This window comes from Ricinus communis, chromosome 4 (assembly GCF_019578655.1).
Source record: "Ricinus communis isolate WT05 ecotype wild-type chromosome 4, ASM1957865v1, whole genome shotgun sequence".
NCBI lineage: Eukaryota > Viridiplantae > Streptophyta > Magnoliopsida > Malpighiales > Euphorbiaceae > Ricinus > Ricinus communis.
In genome coordinates, this window is record NC_063259.1 from 20,958,593 (window position 1) to 20,974,288 (window position 15,696).

Consider the following 15,696-nt stretch of genomic DNA (forward strand, 5'->3'; position numbering starts at 1 on the left):
CGGTCAAACAATGACGCTTTGAGTTGTTAAACTTTAAATTGATATTATCAAATACGAGAAATATGATAATAATGACTAATTAGAGTAAAGATAGCTAAATTCTTGCTAATTGGAATTTTTATATATATTTATAATTTGTAACCATATATGTCTTTTTTTATAAAATTTACGTACTTAAAATTATCAAATGATGAAACCATATAGTAATTTAATGTACTTATCTCAATTAAAAAACTCCTTAATTTGGTGTTATTTGCTAATTCAACTTTTTTTTTGAAGGATGCTAATTCAAAGTTCAATGATAGCAATAGCAAATCTGCACACTGCCTCAGTGTCCTTTATAATTATTATTTAAACCCCTATATTTTTCTTAAGTATGCTTCTAGTCCTTTGTAATATAATTTCTTAAGTTTTCCCCATTTATTTTTGTCTGCACTTATTCAAATTGGCCCAAATACATATTCTTTTTGTCATAATGTAACACGATATCCACACTTCCATATGAATTTATACATTTGCAATTGATATTTATAATTTCTTGAATATAGACATGGAATTAATTTGATATTTAAAAATTATACAACTATTAGGCACAATCAATTAATAAAATAAAATATATTATATATATTTTTTATATTAATCCTTTTAAAAAAATATTAATGATCTTGTCAGTTGTAATAGTAAAAGAAAAACAAATTCTATTTTATGATTTACATTAAAAAAAAAAAATGGAATTGATAAACTGACTGAGAGAAACATGCAAAGACATTGTTTCCTCCCAAGTCTTTAAAAATCCCACTAGAAAATTATCATATCATTGTCAACCATATATACCATTTTTTTCTAATATTTTAATTCCTATAGCATGTTCTTATTTAAACAAAAATAAAAAATTATATGCATTTTTATATATCTAAGTCTCTTCATCTAATGAAACCAGGTTGTAAGTGAGGGGCAATGGCCACCCAAAAAATTTTGAAATTAAAATATCACTTATTAATTTTAATGCATTTATGAAAATATTAGCCAAATATTTCTCAATTTTTTTTATATATTTAATTTGACATTTTGTACTATTACCACAAAAATTATTTATTTTAATCCTAATATAATTTAAATTGCTCCAAATATTATATTCTAGTTTCGTCCCTGCAACTAAATCCAGTGAATTTATAGTTTAATTAAAATTTTTTAGATATATAACTGCATTAAAATTCTTGATAATAATTTATCACCCGTAAAAAATTTTACCTGACACATTTTAAATTATTTAAAAAAAAATTAAATATGGTGAACCACCTCAGCAGTTAGGTGGCCCCAAATTATTGAGGCAAAGATAATAAATGTCCTTCTAACAATGTAGCAATTGTACAAATGCCTAATCAACTTGGTCTACATGCTCTATACCATGTGTTAACATAGTATGTTACTTTGTATATGACATGAAAATTATTGTTCTTTCTTTCTCTAAATATAAAAATATTACAAGTTTAGTTGTCTCTATCATGACCTGAAGCTATATGGTATAGTATTGGTACAATAAGTGATTTGATTTTGTTGGGTCTATTTTATTTTATCTATTCTTAATAAAAAAAAATTTAAAATTTGTGGGTACCTAACTTGGTGTTGACTTATGATCTGTGGCAAATAGACAGTTTAGCTTATGAAGCTGACCAATCAGCATCCACATGTGGTTTGACTTTTTCAATTCTACTCAAAGACTAAAGAGGGGGAAGGTGAGTCTTTAAGGGACACTTAAATTGAATGAAAATCCTTTTGAAAGATTACAACTACTTTGCTGAATAATATTGAGAGCAAAAGAAAAAAAGAAAAGAAAAGACAAAATGTAGAGACTAATCTTATTAGGAGACTTCCACTTGTAGGGAAATGATGAAATTGAAAGAGAGAGTGATGATAATTAGACCTAAAATTGTTCCACTTGTTGTGTGTTTCTTGTGAAATTTTCAAAGTTGAAAGTTTCATCACTTCAATTGATGTACCCATTATTAACCCATAAAAATTATTAATTAATTTATTTTATAAAAATAGTTTATCCCTAAAAGGGTAATGAAAGTTGAAAAAAAAAAGGAAAAATGGTATTCAATGCTAGAAATTTCTTACCTAATCTATGTATATATTACCATTTTACATTATATTAACTAATAATTAATATATATTTGTTAATTTAAATAATTTAATATGAATTAATTATTTGATATTAAAATATAAAATATTTATATATATTCTCTTATTTATTGTGATATATATATATATATTTAAGTTTTGTTTGTCTGCATAAAATATTTTTCTTTTATTTTTTAATAGTTGGGACACTAAAAAAAATAAATAAAAGAAAATAACTTACTGATACAAAAGAAAATTATTTCAAAATATAAGAAAATAACTTTCTGTTTTGAGAACGGAAAGAAATTTTCAACATTTATTAAATATAAAGACATGAAAAAAAAATTAACGTCACAAATTTTTTAAATATATTATTTTTTTTATTTTTCTCTTCAGTACTATTTACAGGCTCAACAAACAAAGTCCAAAAGGGATATTAGATGTTATAGCATATACTATTACTTCAGAAAAAATAAATCTAAATTCCAGTTAAATATTAATTTTTGTTTTCAAGTGATTTTTAATATTACAATCAAATATAAAAAATATTATATTTTTTTAAAAAATATTTTTTAAATGAAAATTATTTTCCGCAAACAAACGGGGCATTAGTGTAAGTAAACCATGCAAAGCAATGGTTTCCATTATTCTTGCCGGCCAGGCCGCCAACTTCTATAAAGGAATTTCATGAACTAAAAGCAGATCCAAAACTATAGAGTACTACCCACATGATAATACATAGTATGAAAGAAAAAAAAAAAATTGTTATGATATAAAATTGATTTTGATGATAATAACAAAGTCACGATCGATCCATTTCCACAAGTAATCTAATTTGTATTTGGAATAAAAAATAAATAAATTGGCAAAAAAATAGAATAAATTAGATATTCCATTAGTGTTTGGTACAGATTTTGACTAATTTTTTAATTAATTCTACCAGCAGCCACCCCTTTCCATGGTGGCCGCCGGCTCCACCCTTGCATTTTCAATTTTATATGACACCTCATTCATCCTCCTCCCTTCACCCTTTGTTTGGATTGAAAGAAAAATAACAAAGGAAAGAAAACAAAACAGGAAAGTAAGAGAGACAAGAAAATAATTATTATTTCCGCTATATATATATGTATATCATTTTAAAAAGGGATTTTTTTATTTAAATATAGAGTTGTCCAATTTTATTTTTTAAACAGAATAATAATAAAAAATGTGGGGTACAGAAGCTTTTTTTTTTTTTTTTTTTTTTATGTATTACACAGAGAGAAATGCTACATTGGGACCGTACGTATCTTACGAACTTGTAACCATAATCATATGTATGTGTACAAATAAATAGAATAAAAGTGTCCCATAATCTCATAAATGTCTTCCAAGACAGGTGACCGTTGTGCTGAGCCAAATGCCGCCCATATATATATATATATATATATAGTCATATATATTTAAAATAATAATATTTTTAAATATGGAGAGATTATAATTTAATAGAGATTTGAGTATTAAATTTTTTTTAAAATTTAATATTTAATTTTATAGATAAAATAATAGAAATCATAAATAAAATATGTTAATATCTTGTCGTAGTAGTATCCAAATAGAATTGATAAGACAAAATAATACGTAAAATAAAATATAATAAAATATTTTAATATTATATATATAAATATTACTATATAGAAAAATATTTTTTAAGATGAAACTTAAAAAATTTATAATTTATTATGATAGAGACTTTATTTCTATTTATAACTGACTTAAATTATATAATTTTTTTTATATATTATTATATATATATTCTAATTTTTTACTTTTCCTCATCTCACCGACAAAATAATTGGGTCAGGGGGTCATCACACACGAACACCTAGAGAAGCCAAGGCTTTTTTTGTCTTTTATTTTATGGGTTTATTATGTATAAATAGAGTGTGTACCTTGATTTCAAGGTTTTAGCTCATATCTTCAAATAAACAACCAATGATACACGTAAAAGAGATAAGATATTTGATGAGAAACTTCAAATTGGAGAATTTATGATTTGGATCTTAATTGATGAAAGAAATTAAATTGTGAATTGTGATTGTGGGTTAAAGTTGAGGTACTGACAGGTGAAAAGAAAATTAAAGTTATATGTATTTGTACATATATATATATATATATATATATATATATATATATATATATATGAAACTGATTCACAATTCGGTTTGGATTAATATAGAATAGTTTAGTTCCGGTGTGGTTTTGCTATAATTATGAATAAAAAAACTAATACATATCATAATAATAAAATATTTTTGAATTGTCTCAATTCAATTTTAAATTTTTTTAGCTATTTCAATTCTTATATTTTTTAATATGAATTTTTAGTAAATGGTCGAAATCCATACTCTGCCCTAATTGCTTTTTTACCCTCTGAGGGCATGGTATTAATTAGAAGATGATAGAAAAAGGGGCTCCCTCAAACATGACAGATTTCATGTGACTAACACAAAATGTACATCTGAGGAAGAAAAAAAAAAGTTAGGTCAAGTCTTTGTTTGGTCATTTGTCACCCATATGGGGCCTTCTTCCCCCACCAACTTATCGCAAATTAGCATATTAAACACTTGCTGGAAAGAACGAAGGAAAAAGAAACCCAGCAATTTAATTGCACAAAGTTTGCATGCATTTTTTTATCAAAAATAAATTAAAGGAGTTTGCTCACAGGAAATCTTTTTAGGCGGACAAGAAGAGATATGCCACAAATCAAAGAATAAAATTTTGCTTTTTATCAATTGGTGGTTTAAGTTAGTGCTAAATAAGCTTAAAACATTATAGTTTTAGAATGATATTGCATCCAAAACAATATTATGTGATAAGAAAGTTAGAGCACAACCCTTAATACTGGCAATGTGGTCAAGCTATCATGTCTAGTATAATGTTTATGTGTGTAATTTATGGGGAGAGAAATTAAAGAAAGGAAAGCTATAAATTTAGGGTCTGGTGTCCACATTGATTACAGAATTTTTTTTTCAATAGGTTGGGACCAAGAGGCCAACCATATATATATATAGTTAGAGGACCCTTGAGGCCACAAGCTAGAAATTAAGTTATATACATACATTATGTCAAATCTTTACAGTTGAACTTCTAGAGACTGCTCAATGAAATTAAAATTGGAAGGCTGCTTGTTGTTGTTGTAAGCTGAGAGAGTTGGAACATGGGTATTTATTAACTGAATGAAGGAGTACTAGCCTTGACATTCTAGAGATGGGTGATACCTGAATCATAACATTAATTGGCCCTTTCTTTAATTCTGTCTCAGTGAAAGTTTCTGCATTTTTTCACTACCATTCTGATTTAGTACCTAGGGAAGAAAAATTATTATCCGGCTATACACTAAACTGACAGATAATTGACATATTTATTAATTTTAAATAAATAAATATATATCAATCATCTAATAGCAAAATATAAAACACTCATAATATGTATTACTCTTTTATTAGTTATGGGTCCAGATAAAAATTACCCATTGGAAAAATATTAGTGACTGTCGAATTCATAAGGAAAATCTTTTTTTTTGTTTTTTTCTTCTTAAGAATATATATTTAAGTTTAAAGATGCAGGTGGAAGACCTAAGGATCTGACCATAATGATTTCAGATGCACAAATTATAAAGTAAAAATAAAAATTGCAGTGGTTCTGAAATTAGAAATGCAGTTTATGTAATTAAGACTTTGAAAAAGTGATTAGAGGTAGACCTTTGTATAAACACTGGAATGCAGTTTTATATAAATCTATTGAAACCTTTTATGCTTACTTTGAAATGTTTGTGAGTTTTTTTATTGAAACTTAAATCCATGAGACTTGTTTGTGTATCACATTACACCTTGTGTCACTAAAGGTCGACTATTAAGAACATAAACTGACAAGCAAACCAAAACATAAAACTGTGGTGGATGTTTACCACATCTTATCTTCCTAAAAGATCACTTATCAATCAAACTTGAAGCAGAAATGGGAAAGAGTCTTAGAAGATCAACTATGAAAGAAATGACCTACTTTCCCACAGTAATAACACCAAGCAAAACCAGACCATCCTCCACATTTTACAAACCTAGTGCTTGCCTCCCACAGTGTATAGTTCAATTGGGTTCCATGCCATGCGCCACTTTTAGCAACAACACAACTATGCTTGGCCAAATGAGATGCACCCATGTTACTCTTCTTGGTGCTCACCACTCCACACCCAACTTTTCTACTATCTTGGAGTAATTTTCCTTTGGGGGCAGTGACATTAATTGCTTGCAGTTTGCCAGCATTACTGATTATGGTTTCATACTCCAGAGGCATGCCAGCCCCAAGGTGTATGTGGCCATTGGATTTCAGAGATGAGGAATGCACAAATACATCTACCCCACCTCCATTAGGCTTTATAAAGCCATAGCCTTTTTCATTACTATACCATATTAAGATTCCTCTTGCTCTTTTATTGTTTAAACCTGACAACAAATTGGATAAGAGAGATTGAATTGAAGGAATAAGTAATGCATACATATATAAGTTGCAAGAAATGGCAAATGATGTACTAATTTGTATACTCACTTCCCATGGGAGAAGAAAGTCCCTTAGTGAGAGCTTTGGCTCTTCTTGGTTCACTAGTCTTGTTCAACTGCAAGACATAATAAAAGAATTTAACCAAGATTTGAGATTATGGTGCATGCAACTATTGGATTGAATATTAATTACTTGATTTTAGTATGCTTATTTAATAATTACACTCTCAACTTCAAGCATCCACACTAACAAGTTATGTATTTCAAGTTCAGTAATGTTATATAGGCCACCTTGATTTGTACTAATTCTTGCTCACCAGATGTGACATATAATGGTTTTATAAAACTGTTCTTAATATTTTGAGATTGCAATTCTGATTAGCAAAGTAATTTTATAAAAATAGCATTATAATATCACATCATACGAATAAGAATTAGTACAAATCAAGGCAGAATGTGTAGCATTTCCCTTTTGAGAAACCAGAGAAGTGCTCAGCATATACAAGTAATAAATGGCACTATAAGTAATGACAGACATGCCATTTAATTTTTATATAAGAAAATAATTTATAATGTGCTCACAATGTGCATGTTCTTATAGTTTAAATTTCCTTTTTAATAATGGTTTTTTTTCACTCAGTCTTTAGTGTTAAAGATTATCAAGTTCAGAACTTGACAAAATTCATCTTTGAAATCAAATGGCAGAAGGCCTCATTTCATTTGTTTTCCTGAAGTTCTCGTTGCCTAATGAACAATAAATATATGAGAAATGATCTAATAATTGAACCTTTCTGAAAAAGATATTTCATTTTGAAACAATCCCATGATAGGATTGGAAAGAATAAAAAAAAGATACAGAATGATAAAGACTTGTCAAGCCTTGGGGAATTCTAAACTTACTGTGGAAATGACTGAAGAAATCTTACCTTGGTAAAAGAACTTGCAAGATCATTAATACAGGATGAGGATATAACTTTATTTTTACCCTGTGTTCAAAATAAAATGGCAAGGTTCATTCATATAAACATATTAACTTTGTCTGAATCACGAGTACGAGTATGTTTAAAATTGTTGTTGAGTATTAGAAAGACAAGCTTAAAATCTTTTTAATCTAATAGATTGGTTATTTAAGATCTTTTATAAACTGCTTTCATTAAACTTGCATCGCTTTACCTGTTCAGTTTTCAAAACTTGAATACCAATTTTTTTTTAAAAAAGTGCTTTTACCTACCAGAAAATTAAACAGGATTTAAATCAAACCATTTCTTTTCAAAAAAACTGTTGCTGATTGTTGGAAAAAAAAAGTCATAGGCTTATAATAAGTAGCCATGAAATTTAATAATTATCACTCAAATTAAACTTCTAACCTCATGTTTCTCAGACAATAGCAAGTCTTTGTCTTCAGCCTTCTCAGAAGGAGAATCCAAATCTCCTAGTTCATGCTCCATCACATTTTTCCCAAAAAATTCATACTGACTTGCATCAAATTTTATATCTTCTACAATAATAAGAAGATAATATCAAATTCAGAATTTCTATAAAATAAAATAAGTAAGCATGCACAAACAAATTGCAGAAAAAAAATTATAAAAAGTTAGCATGTAGAAATATTAATTAATTGTATAATTGAAAATATCAGCTTTAAGTACCTTGCTTGCTAGGAGTAGCTGAAGTAGCCATCCAAGTGCCGATTTTTTCCATTGTTTGGACCTGGATGAAGAATAATAAAACAGTTTTCAAGAAATTTCTTCTGAGAAAGATTGAGATAGTATGATGAGAAGAAAAAAAATGAAAATATCCTATGATTTTATACTATGGCTGTTGCTAAAGTTACTTAAAAAAGAGTTGAAGATATGCTTTCCTTTGGTAGGAGAAAATCTGATTTTCGATTTCACTCATTAATGATATTATATCTAATCTTACAGTTATTCATCTAATAGGAAAGGGGAGTATATAGGCATATGTCTAATGCTATCTATTTCTTTTTTTCTTTTTCCTTTTTTTTGTTTATGAGAGGGCCACCGAAAATGTATTGGTCCTTCGAATCACCTAATATTTTTTCTATTTTTATTTTCTTTTCATTTTTGGAGTGGATTTCGATAGAATTGGCAACTATGATGTACAAAAACAAATATGGCAACTATAACGCGCCGAATATAAATATGGCAGTGCAGAAATTACATGGATACATTTGATATAGACACTGTCAACGAATATCTTAATTTGTTAATAATCTAGATACGGAAAATATTATTTATTTATTTATTTGATAGATGACACAATATTAACGAATTATTTGTACGATTTGAACCAAATGCTACATGAAAAAAAAGACTTGATGACTCTAAATCATGGAGACTCAAATAGAGAATTTCACTTTGAAAAGAGTATTCTTTTTGAGCAAGTGGCTGAAATGTGCTTGAATTGATAGAAGAAAGATGAAGAAGTTTTGAAAAGAGAGGGCAAATGAGAGTGTAACTGGGATTTTGCCAAAATTAGAATGCCTCTCTAAAAACCGGATCCATTCACAATTATTAACAAGTCCAAGAAGAAGACAATCTATATGTGAATCAAAGTTTAGTATAGAGGAATTGGTATCAAGTAAAAAAAAAAAAAAGGCAATATGATGGTTTTTGTGTGTGCACACAAGTAGTGGAAAAGGAAACTTAGCCATTAGCTTCTGAAAATCTAAACCAGATGCCGCAATAAATAGGAGAGTAACACGTGTATATGAGTATTTTACATTTTGATATTAGATAATTGACACATACTTAATTATTTAAAACTAATGAATATGTATCAATTATCTATAGATTATGGTCCATTAGATCATCTGATATGGAAAGGCTATATGGCTAAAGACTGAATATGGTTAATCCAAAATTTAATTAGCGGTAAACACTTAAAGTTGAAGATTAAAAAAATGGAAAAGCTACATACATGGATAGAGACTATGTCTAATGCAATTTTTACTGAACATATGCTCAACATTTGCATGTTTTAACGATTGTCCGATCCTATCTATACTCCCTTGCTAGCATACAATTTTTTAGACCATAATTCATGATCAGTCATCTCACATAAATTATGAAATTCACACTAAATTTAAATAGTAAATTCATATTCATATTACTATTACTATTAGATAGTCCAATATAGATTACAATATGGGGGACAATTTTCTTTCCCTCGCTTGTTTCGTATTATGATGGTGCTTCATGAACGTTTCAAATTCAACTATACAATTACAATTTAAGCAAAGCTTTGATACTTAATGTTTCACTCTCCACAAATTTTAACAAATTATACACTTAGACTCGGTTCAGGTTGGAAATGGTAATCTTATGAAGCGCATGGTAAAGCAAAAGCAAAGCATGGCTAGACAAATATTAGTTAACCATAAACTAATTCTTGGAATAATGCACAAACCAGATTTGCTAACCACAAGTTTTATAAAATAATACTATTGATGTTGAACAAACTATATAGGATTCTCTCATATTGATGTGGAACATGACCTGTCATGTTTTATAATCTTCATTCACCATTAAATTCTAGTCAAATGTTTGAGATTTTACCAAAAAAATTAATTTAAATTTTATGTAGTGGGTAGTTATTTGTTGAATAATAAAATCTCAACCATTGAATTTGAATTAAATGGTTAAGATTGTACTAACATGAGCTATCATGTAATCTAAAATATGAGAGGATCTCAATCCGATAGGGAGCACAGGGGGCAAGGATTCTTCCATGTGGTAATATGCTATGAAGTAGCAAATCGAGCAAGATCATAATAAAGGGCAGAAAACCCCACAATTCCTCATCATTACATGCCTTCAACAGTCAATTACAGCCTCATCTGTCTTGCCTTTTATTTCCAAAGAATATTCATAAGAACTGTATGCAGAAGTGGTCTATTTTATAAAGAAGTTGACACAGTCAAAAGGGAGAGTACCTTGATAGTAAGCATTCGGAGAAACTTGTTACCCTTTACTATTTGACTGGTTCCCTCTCAAACTGAAATGGAGATTGAAGCAACCCAGAACAATAACATCCTGTTATTGAGTTCATGGAGGCTACCAACCAATTTTGGTACCACATCACAACTTCATCAGAACCAGTTTCCTGCTTGCTCAGGAGTCTGCTAACAAATTTCTTGATATTAGACAATAAACATAGTATCAGGTGCACCAGCATATAATTAGAAGAAACAACAAAAAGAAAAGGTATAACATAGCTAAGTTATAGTGGTACTTATTAACAAACAATATAGGAATTTCACATTTGCATGCGAGCTACTTACAGCATAAGACCTCAAAAAGAGAAAAGGTTTCTTTGAGATGACAAAGTCATAATATTGTCCCTCTACATAGTCAAGGAAATAATCCGATTGAATTATTGCTAAGCCTATTCTATGCTGGAACTCTGTACTTTTCTTTTCTGTACAAATCTTATTCAACAGGAAATTATGGTTAGGATCATTCCACTGCTCTGTCTTTGGTAAAATTATGGATCTTGTGCAGGCCAACATCAATGTGACAGGTACGAGTAGCAAGGCGGTCCAAGAACAGCAGAAAGTAAAGACAACTTTACCTCCATGAGTAATCCATATGTTGCAGGAGAAGGTTGTAGTCCCTGTTGCTTTAACTTCTGTGGAACTAAAAGCACCTTCCCACTTTTTCCTCCAAACACAGACATTTAGACCTATATACAAGAGCATTTTAACATCATAATATGTAAAAGGGTTATAAATCAAATCAAATTATGAGTGACAATGATCCAGTTTGTAGAGAAAACAGTACTAGTAGTATAAATGAATATGTAGAAAAGAATATAAATGTATCAATATACCCATAGGTGCAAATATACCACTTCGCAAGAAAAGTTCTAACTGAATATATTATAATTGTACAATAAAATATAAATGAACATTTATCAATATACATGTATAAAAGAACTCTTATCATGAAATAGGCATGAATCAAGTTCAGCTAAGTCATAAAAGAAAGTACCACTTTGCATTTTTGCAAGCTTCTGGAGATTATCCTCTACTCCCATCCTTGAAATTCATGGCCTTCCAGTAATATCGCTGCATTTTTTAAAACTTCTGAAGGAAGTTCCTTCCACATCTTATGGTAGAGGTCCCCTGTGTCATGTATCGTGGATATATAAATGTGCCAATTGAAAAGCCACGAAAAGATTCCTAACAGGTTGTAATCTTCCGACCAAACATGGGTCATATGCTCAACTATGTCTCTTCGCTCCTGACTGTCAAACATGATTAAAATTCTCCAATGATCACAACCCAAAAGTTTGTGGATGCATTGGAAGATATGGTTTAGGACAATAACCCTCTTTTCTCAGCTCTAAAAGAAGATTGTTAAGTACAGAATAGATTTGAGCAGACTCTGGGTGACTACCATCTGCAGCTACAAACATATGTGTGGTTTTGTTGACCTCAATCCAGCTGTACCCAGGTACTTTTTGAACTCCTCGTTTCTTCATTAAACTTCGAATTTTGCGTACACTTCCCCACTGTCCGGCATCAGCATGTACATTTGAGAGTAGAACATAGCAGCCAGAATTTTCTGGATCCAGGTCAAGTAGACATCTTGAAGCCACTTCAGCAAGCTCAACATTTCCATGGACCCGACAGGCTCCCAACAATGTCCCCCAAACACCATCATCAGGTGAGAATGGCATGTTCTTTATAGTTTCAAATGCTTCATTTAAACGTCCTGCACGGCCAAACAAATCTACAATGCATGCATAATGCTCCATCCGAGCAGGGATCCCATATTCCTCAGTCATGCATCTGAAGTATTGAATTCCTTTATCAACTTGACCAGCATGTCCACAAGCAGATAGTATAGTAAGAAAGGTAACATGATCTGGTTGAATTCCATCCTCTAACATTTTATGGAACAGCGCAAGAGAAACCTCAAGGTGGCCATGGCTCCCATAAGCAGCAATAATACTGTTCCACGAGACTTCATTCTTCTCTCGCATCATATCAAACACACAGCGAGCAACACTCAAGTTTCCACATTTCCCATACATGTCTATAAGTGCACTCTCAGCAAAAACTTCAGAATCAAATGCGCCTTTAATCATAAAACTATGAATTGCTTTCCCGTGATGGAGTGCTGGTAAGTTTGCACACGCAGAAAGAGCAGCTGATATACTCACACAATCATAACTCAATCCCTCCCTCCCCATTTGACGAAAAAGATCAATGGCCTCTTGTGGTTTGCCATTCTGGGAACAGTTTGTGATTATTGCATTCCAGCAAACAGCATCCTTTTCTGGCATTCTTCTAAAAATTTGATATGCTAGATCTAACCTTCCACATTTCGCATACATGTCCATAATTGCACTTCCCACATGACGCCTCTCATCAAGCCCATGCTTGAGAATGTTAGCATGCAATTCCTTCCCCAAATTTAAAGTAGCCAAACCAGCACATGCAGGTAAAACACTTGCCAAAGTTACAGCATTTGGACTCATTTTCTCTTCAAGTAACCACCTAAAAATCTCCAAAGCATCATTGTTCAGCCCATTTAGCACATAGCCTGAAATTATAGCTGTGCAGACTACAATATCAACGTTGGTGCTTTGTTTAAAGATCTTACATGCCATCCCTACATCCCTGCACTTAAAGTATATGTCAATGAGTGCGCTCTTCAAGAATACATCTAGAGCTATGCCATGTCTCAATATATAACCATGAATTTCCTTACCTTGCTTGAGACTTGCTGATTCAGTAACTGACGGAAGGAAACTAGCAAATGTGATGGAATCTGGACTAACACCAGCAGATATCATCTCAGAAAACAAAAGCGAAGCCTCATCCATAAACCCATTCTGTACAAACCCAGCAATCATCCCATTCCAAGTAACCACATTGGTATCAGGCATAGTATTAAAAAGTTTAAGAGCATCAGACAACTGCCCAAACTTAGAATACATAGCCACAAGTGCATTTGCCACAAGAGGATCAAAATGAAAACCGCAACTAATAACAAGCCCATGAAGCTGATTACCAAATTCAGACAATGCCTCAGAAGCGCAGATTGAAAGAACAGAAGCAAATGTTATTGAATTGGGTTTAGTTTGGCAATTTCTCATATCCTCAAACACCTTTACAGCACTATTTGGTTCCCCACATTTCACAAAACCATTAAGCATGACATTCCACAAAACACAATCTTTATTTGGCATTTTGTCAAACAAACGGCGAGCATCTTCTATACAACCATTCTCCGCATACAACTTTATCAATGAACTACCTACAAACTCATCTACATTAAAACCCATCAACCAAATTGTGTCATGAACCATCTTACCCAATCTCACATTATTCAAACCACCACAGGCCTTAATTACCGGAGGAAAAGTATACTTATCAGGAAAAACTCCACAGCTCAACATTTTAAAGTAAAACAACAAGGCAAAATCAAAACAACCCATTTTATTAAACCCTCTAATCATCCAATTCCAGGGCATAGCAAAGTATAATATTTCAAGCTGATAAAACAATTTCTTGGCATCCGTGAAACTATCACAAAGAATATACATACCCAAAATCTTAGCTCCAAGAAAGCCATTGTTGGCGATTCCATTGACAATGGAGTGGGCATGAATTTGTTTGGTGTGGTGGAGATTGGAAGAGGGATCAGAACCAGATCGTAAGAGGAATTCAATTTGGTTGGTTAAAGCCTCCTCAGTGTTTTGTGATAAAAGAAATGGATTGACTAAAAATTTTCTTGAACTCGTACGAAAAGAGTTGGGTTTCCAAGAAGCAATAAAACATGAGAAATGTTTAAGAAAGGGATGCGATTTACTAGAGTACATGTTGAAAAGATCAGGAAAAGCATACTGTGAGATTCAGGAGATGGGCATTGCTGGATTTTACTTGAAGCTGTTAACTAAAAGAAAAGAAGGAATAAAAGAAGAAGAAATTAGTTTACAGGAATTAAAGAAACACAACTCTCGCAAAACAGAGACTTTATAACCATCATTAGCATTACATGGATAGCAGAGGCTGCTTGCCGTCGAGTCCCACAAATATGGCAGCGACTGAGCGTGAGGCGAGATGGCTGTGTGCGCTAGAGTTCCTTCTTCTTTCTTTTTTCTTTTTTTTCGAATTCCATTTGGTCTCAGGGTATTTTAGGGGTAAAAGTCAATTTGGCCGCTGAACTTTTTTTCAAGTCAAATTCCCTCCTAAATCAGCTGTCTCAATTATATAAAATAAGAGAAAATACAAAACTTCACCATTGGATTTAAGAGAGGGAGTCTTCCGGATTTTTTCACGAACTTTAGTATTTTAAGAGTTAAATTATTAATAATTTGTATTCAAATTTATTAATATAATTGATTTAATAGTTATAGCTCATTTATTTAGTGTCAATTACTTGTGATTCTATTACCATTTCACTTCTTACCAACTTAACTTTCATAAAAAATTAGTCATTGTCAATTTTCATTAAAAATTTTTTTTTTTAAAAGAAAGAAACTAGTTTACAGTTCCATTGTTCTTTAGTTCTAGTCATTTTCAATAAGTTTTGGATGATCTGACAAGACTGAAAAATTCTATACATCTTATTTATCTGACAAAATTAATTTTACGTTAAATGAGTTTGGTTGAAATTCAATGAATAAAACTACCAACCGTATTAATAAATTTAGATATAAATTCCTAACAATTTAATTTTTAGAGTATTTAAGTGTCACCAAATTAATCACATAACCTCTTATGTTAAAAGATTAAACTAAATGGTCAAACCTATAAATATCGTTTAGATGGAAAAAATTTAGAATTTATAGATTTAATCAAAATTCATGAATTTTAAATAGGTGGTTTTTAATGATAAAAACAATCTATGATTTTTTAAAATTTAATCGTTTGAATTAAATATAAAAATAGTGGATTTTTATTTACAGTTAAGAAAAATTTTAAGATAAAATAAATTTATTAGAGAGAATAATAAAATAAAAAAATATTACAACAATCCATCAATCTTTTAAAATGATT

At 30.6% G+C, this 15,696-nt stretch overlaps 2 protein-coding genes across 4 annotated transcripts; both read right to left on the minus strand.

The window, feature by feature from the left end:
• Positions 1-5,922: 5,922 nt before the first annotated feature.
• LOC8287920 (cold shock protein 2) lies at positions 5,923-8,651 on the minus strand. 3 transcript variants are annotated; one of them, XM_048373029.1, is made up of 6 exons: positions 8,524-8,651; positions 8,312-8,372; positions 8,030-8,157; positions 7,589-7,648; positions 6,712-6,778; positions 5,923-6,608 (listed from the first exon to the last, which is right to left on the minus strand). In XM_048373029.1, exons 2-6 carry the CDS (start codon positions 8,361-8,363, stop codon positions 6,145-6,147), a joined length of 771 nt encoding a protein of 256 aa, XP_048228986.1. In that variant the 5' UTR covers positions 8,364-8,372; positions 8,524-8,651; the 3' UTR covers positions 5,923-6,144. The 3 variants fall into 3 exon arrangements, with proteins under 3 accessions (XP_048228986.1, XP_048228985.1, XP_015583604.2); XM_048373028.1 differs by having other exon boundaries at positions 8,030-8,160; XM_015728118.3 differs by lacking the exon at positions 8,524-8,651 and having other exon boundaries at positions 8,312-8,446.
• LOC8287919 (pentatricopeptide repeat-containing protein At4g21300) lies at positions 8,361-15,134 on the minus strand. The gene is made up of 5 exons (XM_048373027.1): positions 14,693-15,134; positions 11,675-14,590; positions 11,256-11,366; positions 10,618-10,803; positions 8,361-10,530 (listed from the first exon to the last, which is right to left on the minus strand). The coding sequence occupies exon 2, from the start codon at positions 14,514-14,516 to the stop codon at positions 11,961-11,963; it is 2,556 nt and encodes an 851-aa protein (XP_048228984.1). The 5' UTR covers positions 14,517-14,590; positions 14,693-15,134; the 3' UTR covers positions 8,361-10,530; positions 10,618-10,803; positions 11,256-11,366; positions 11,675-11,960.
• Between the last annotated feature and the right edge of the window lie 562 nt (positions 15,135-15,696).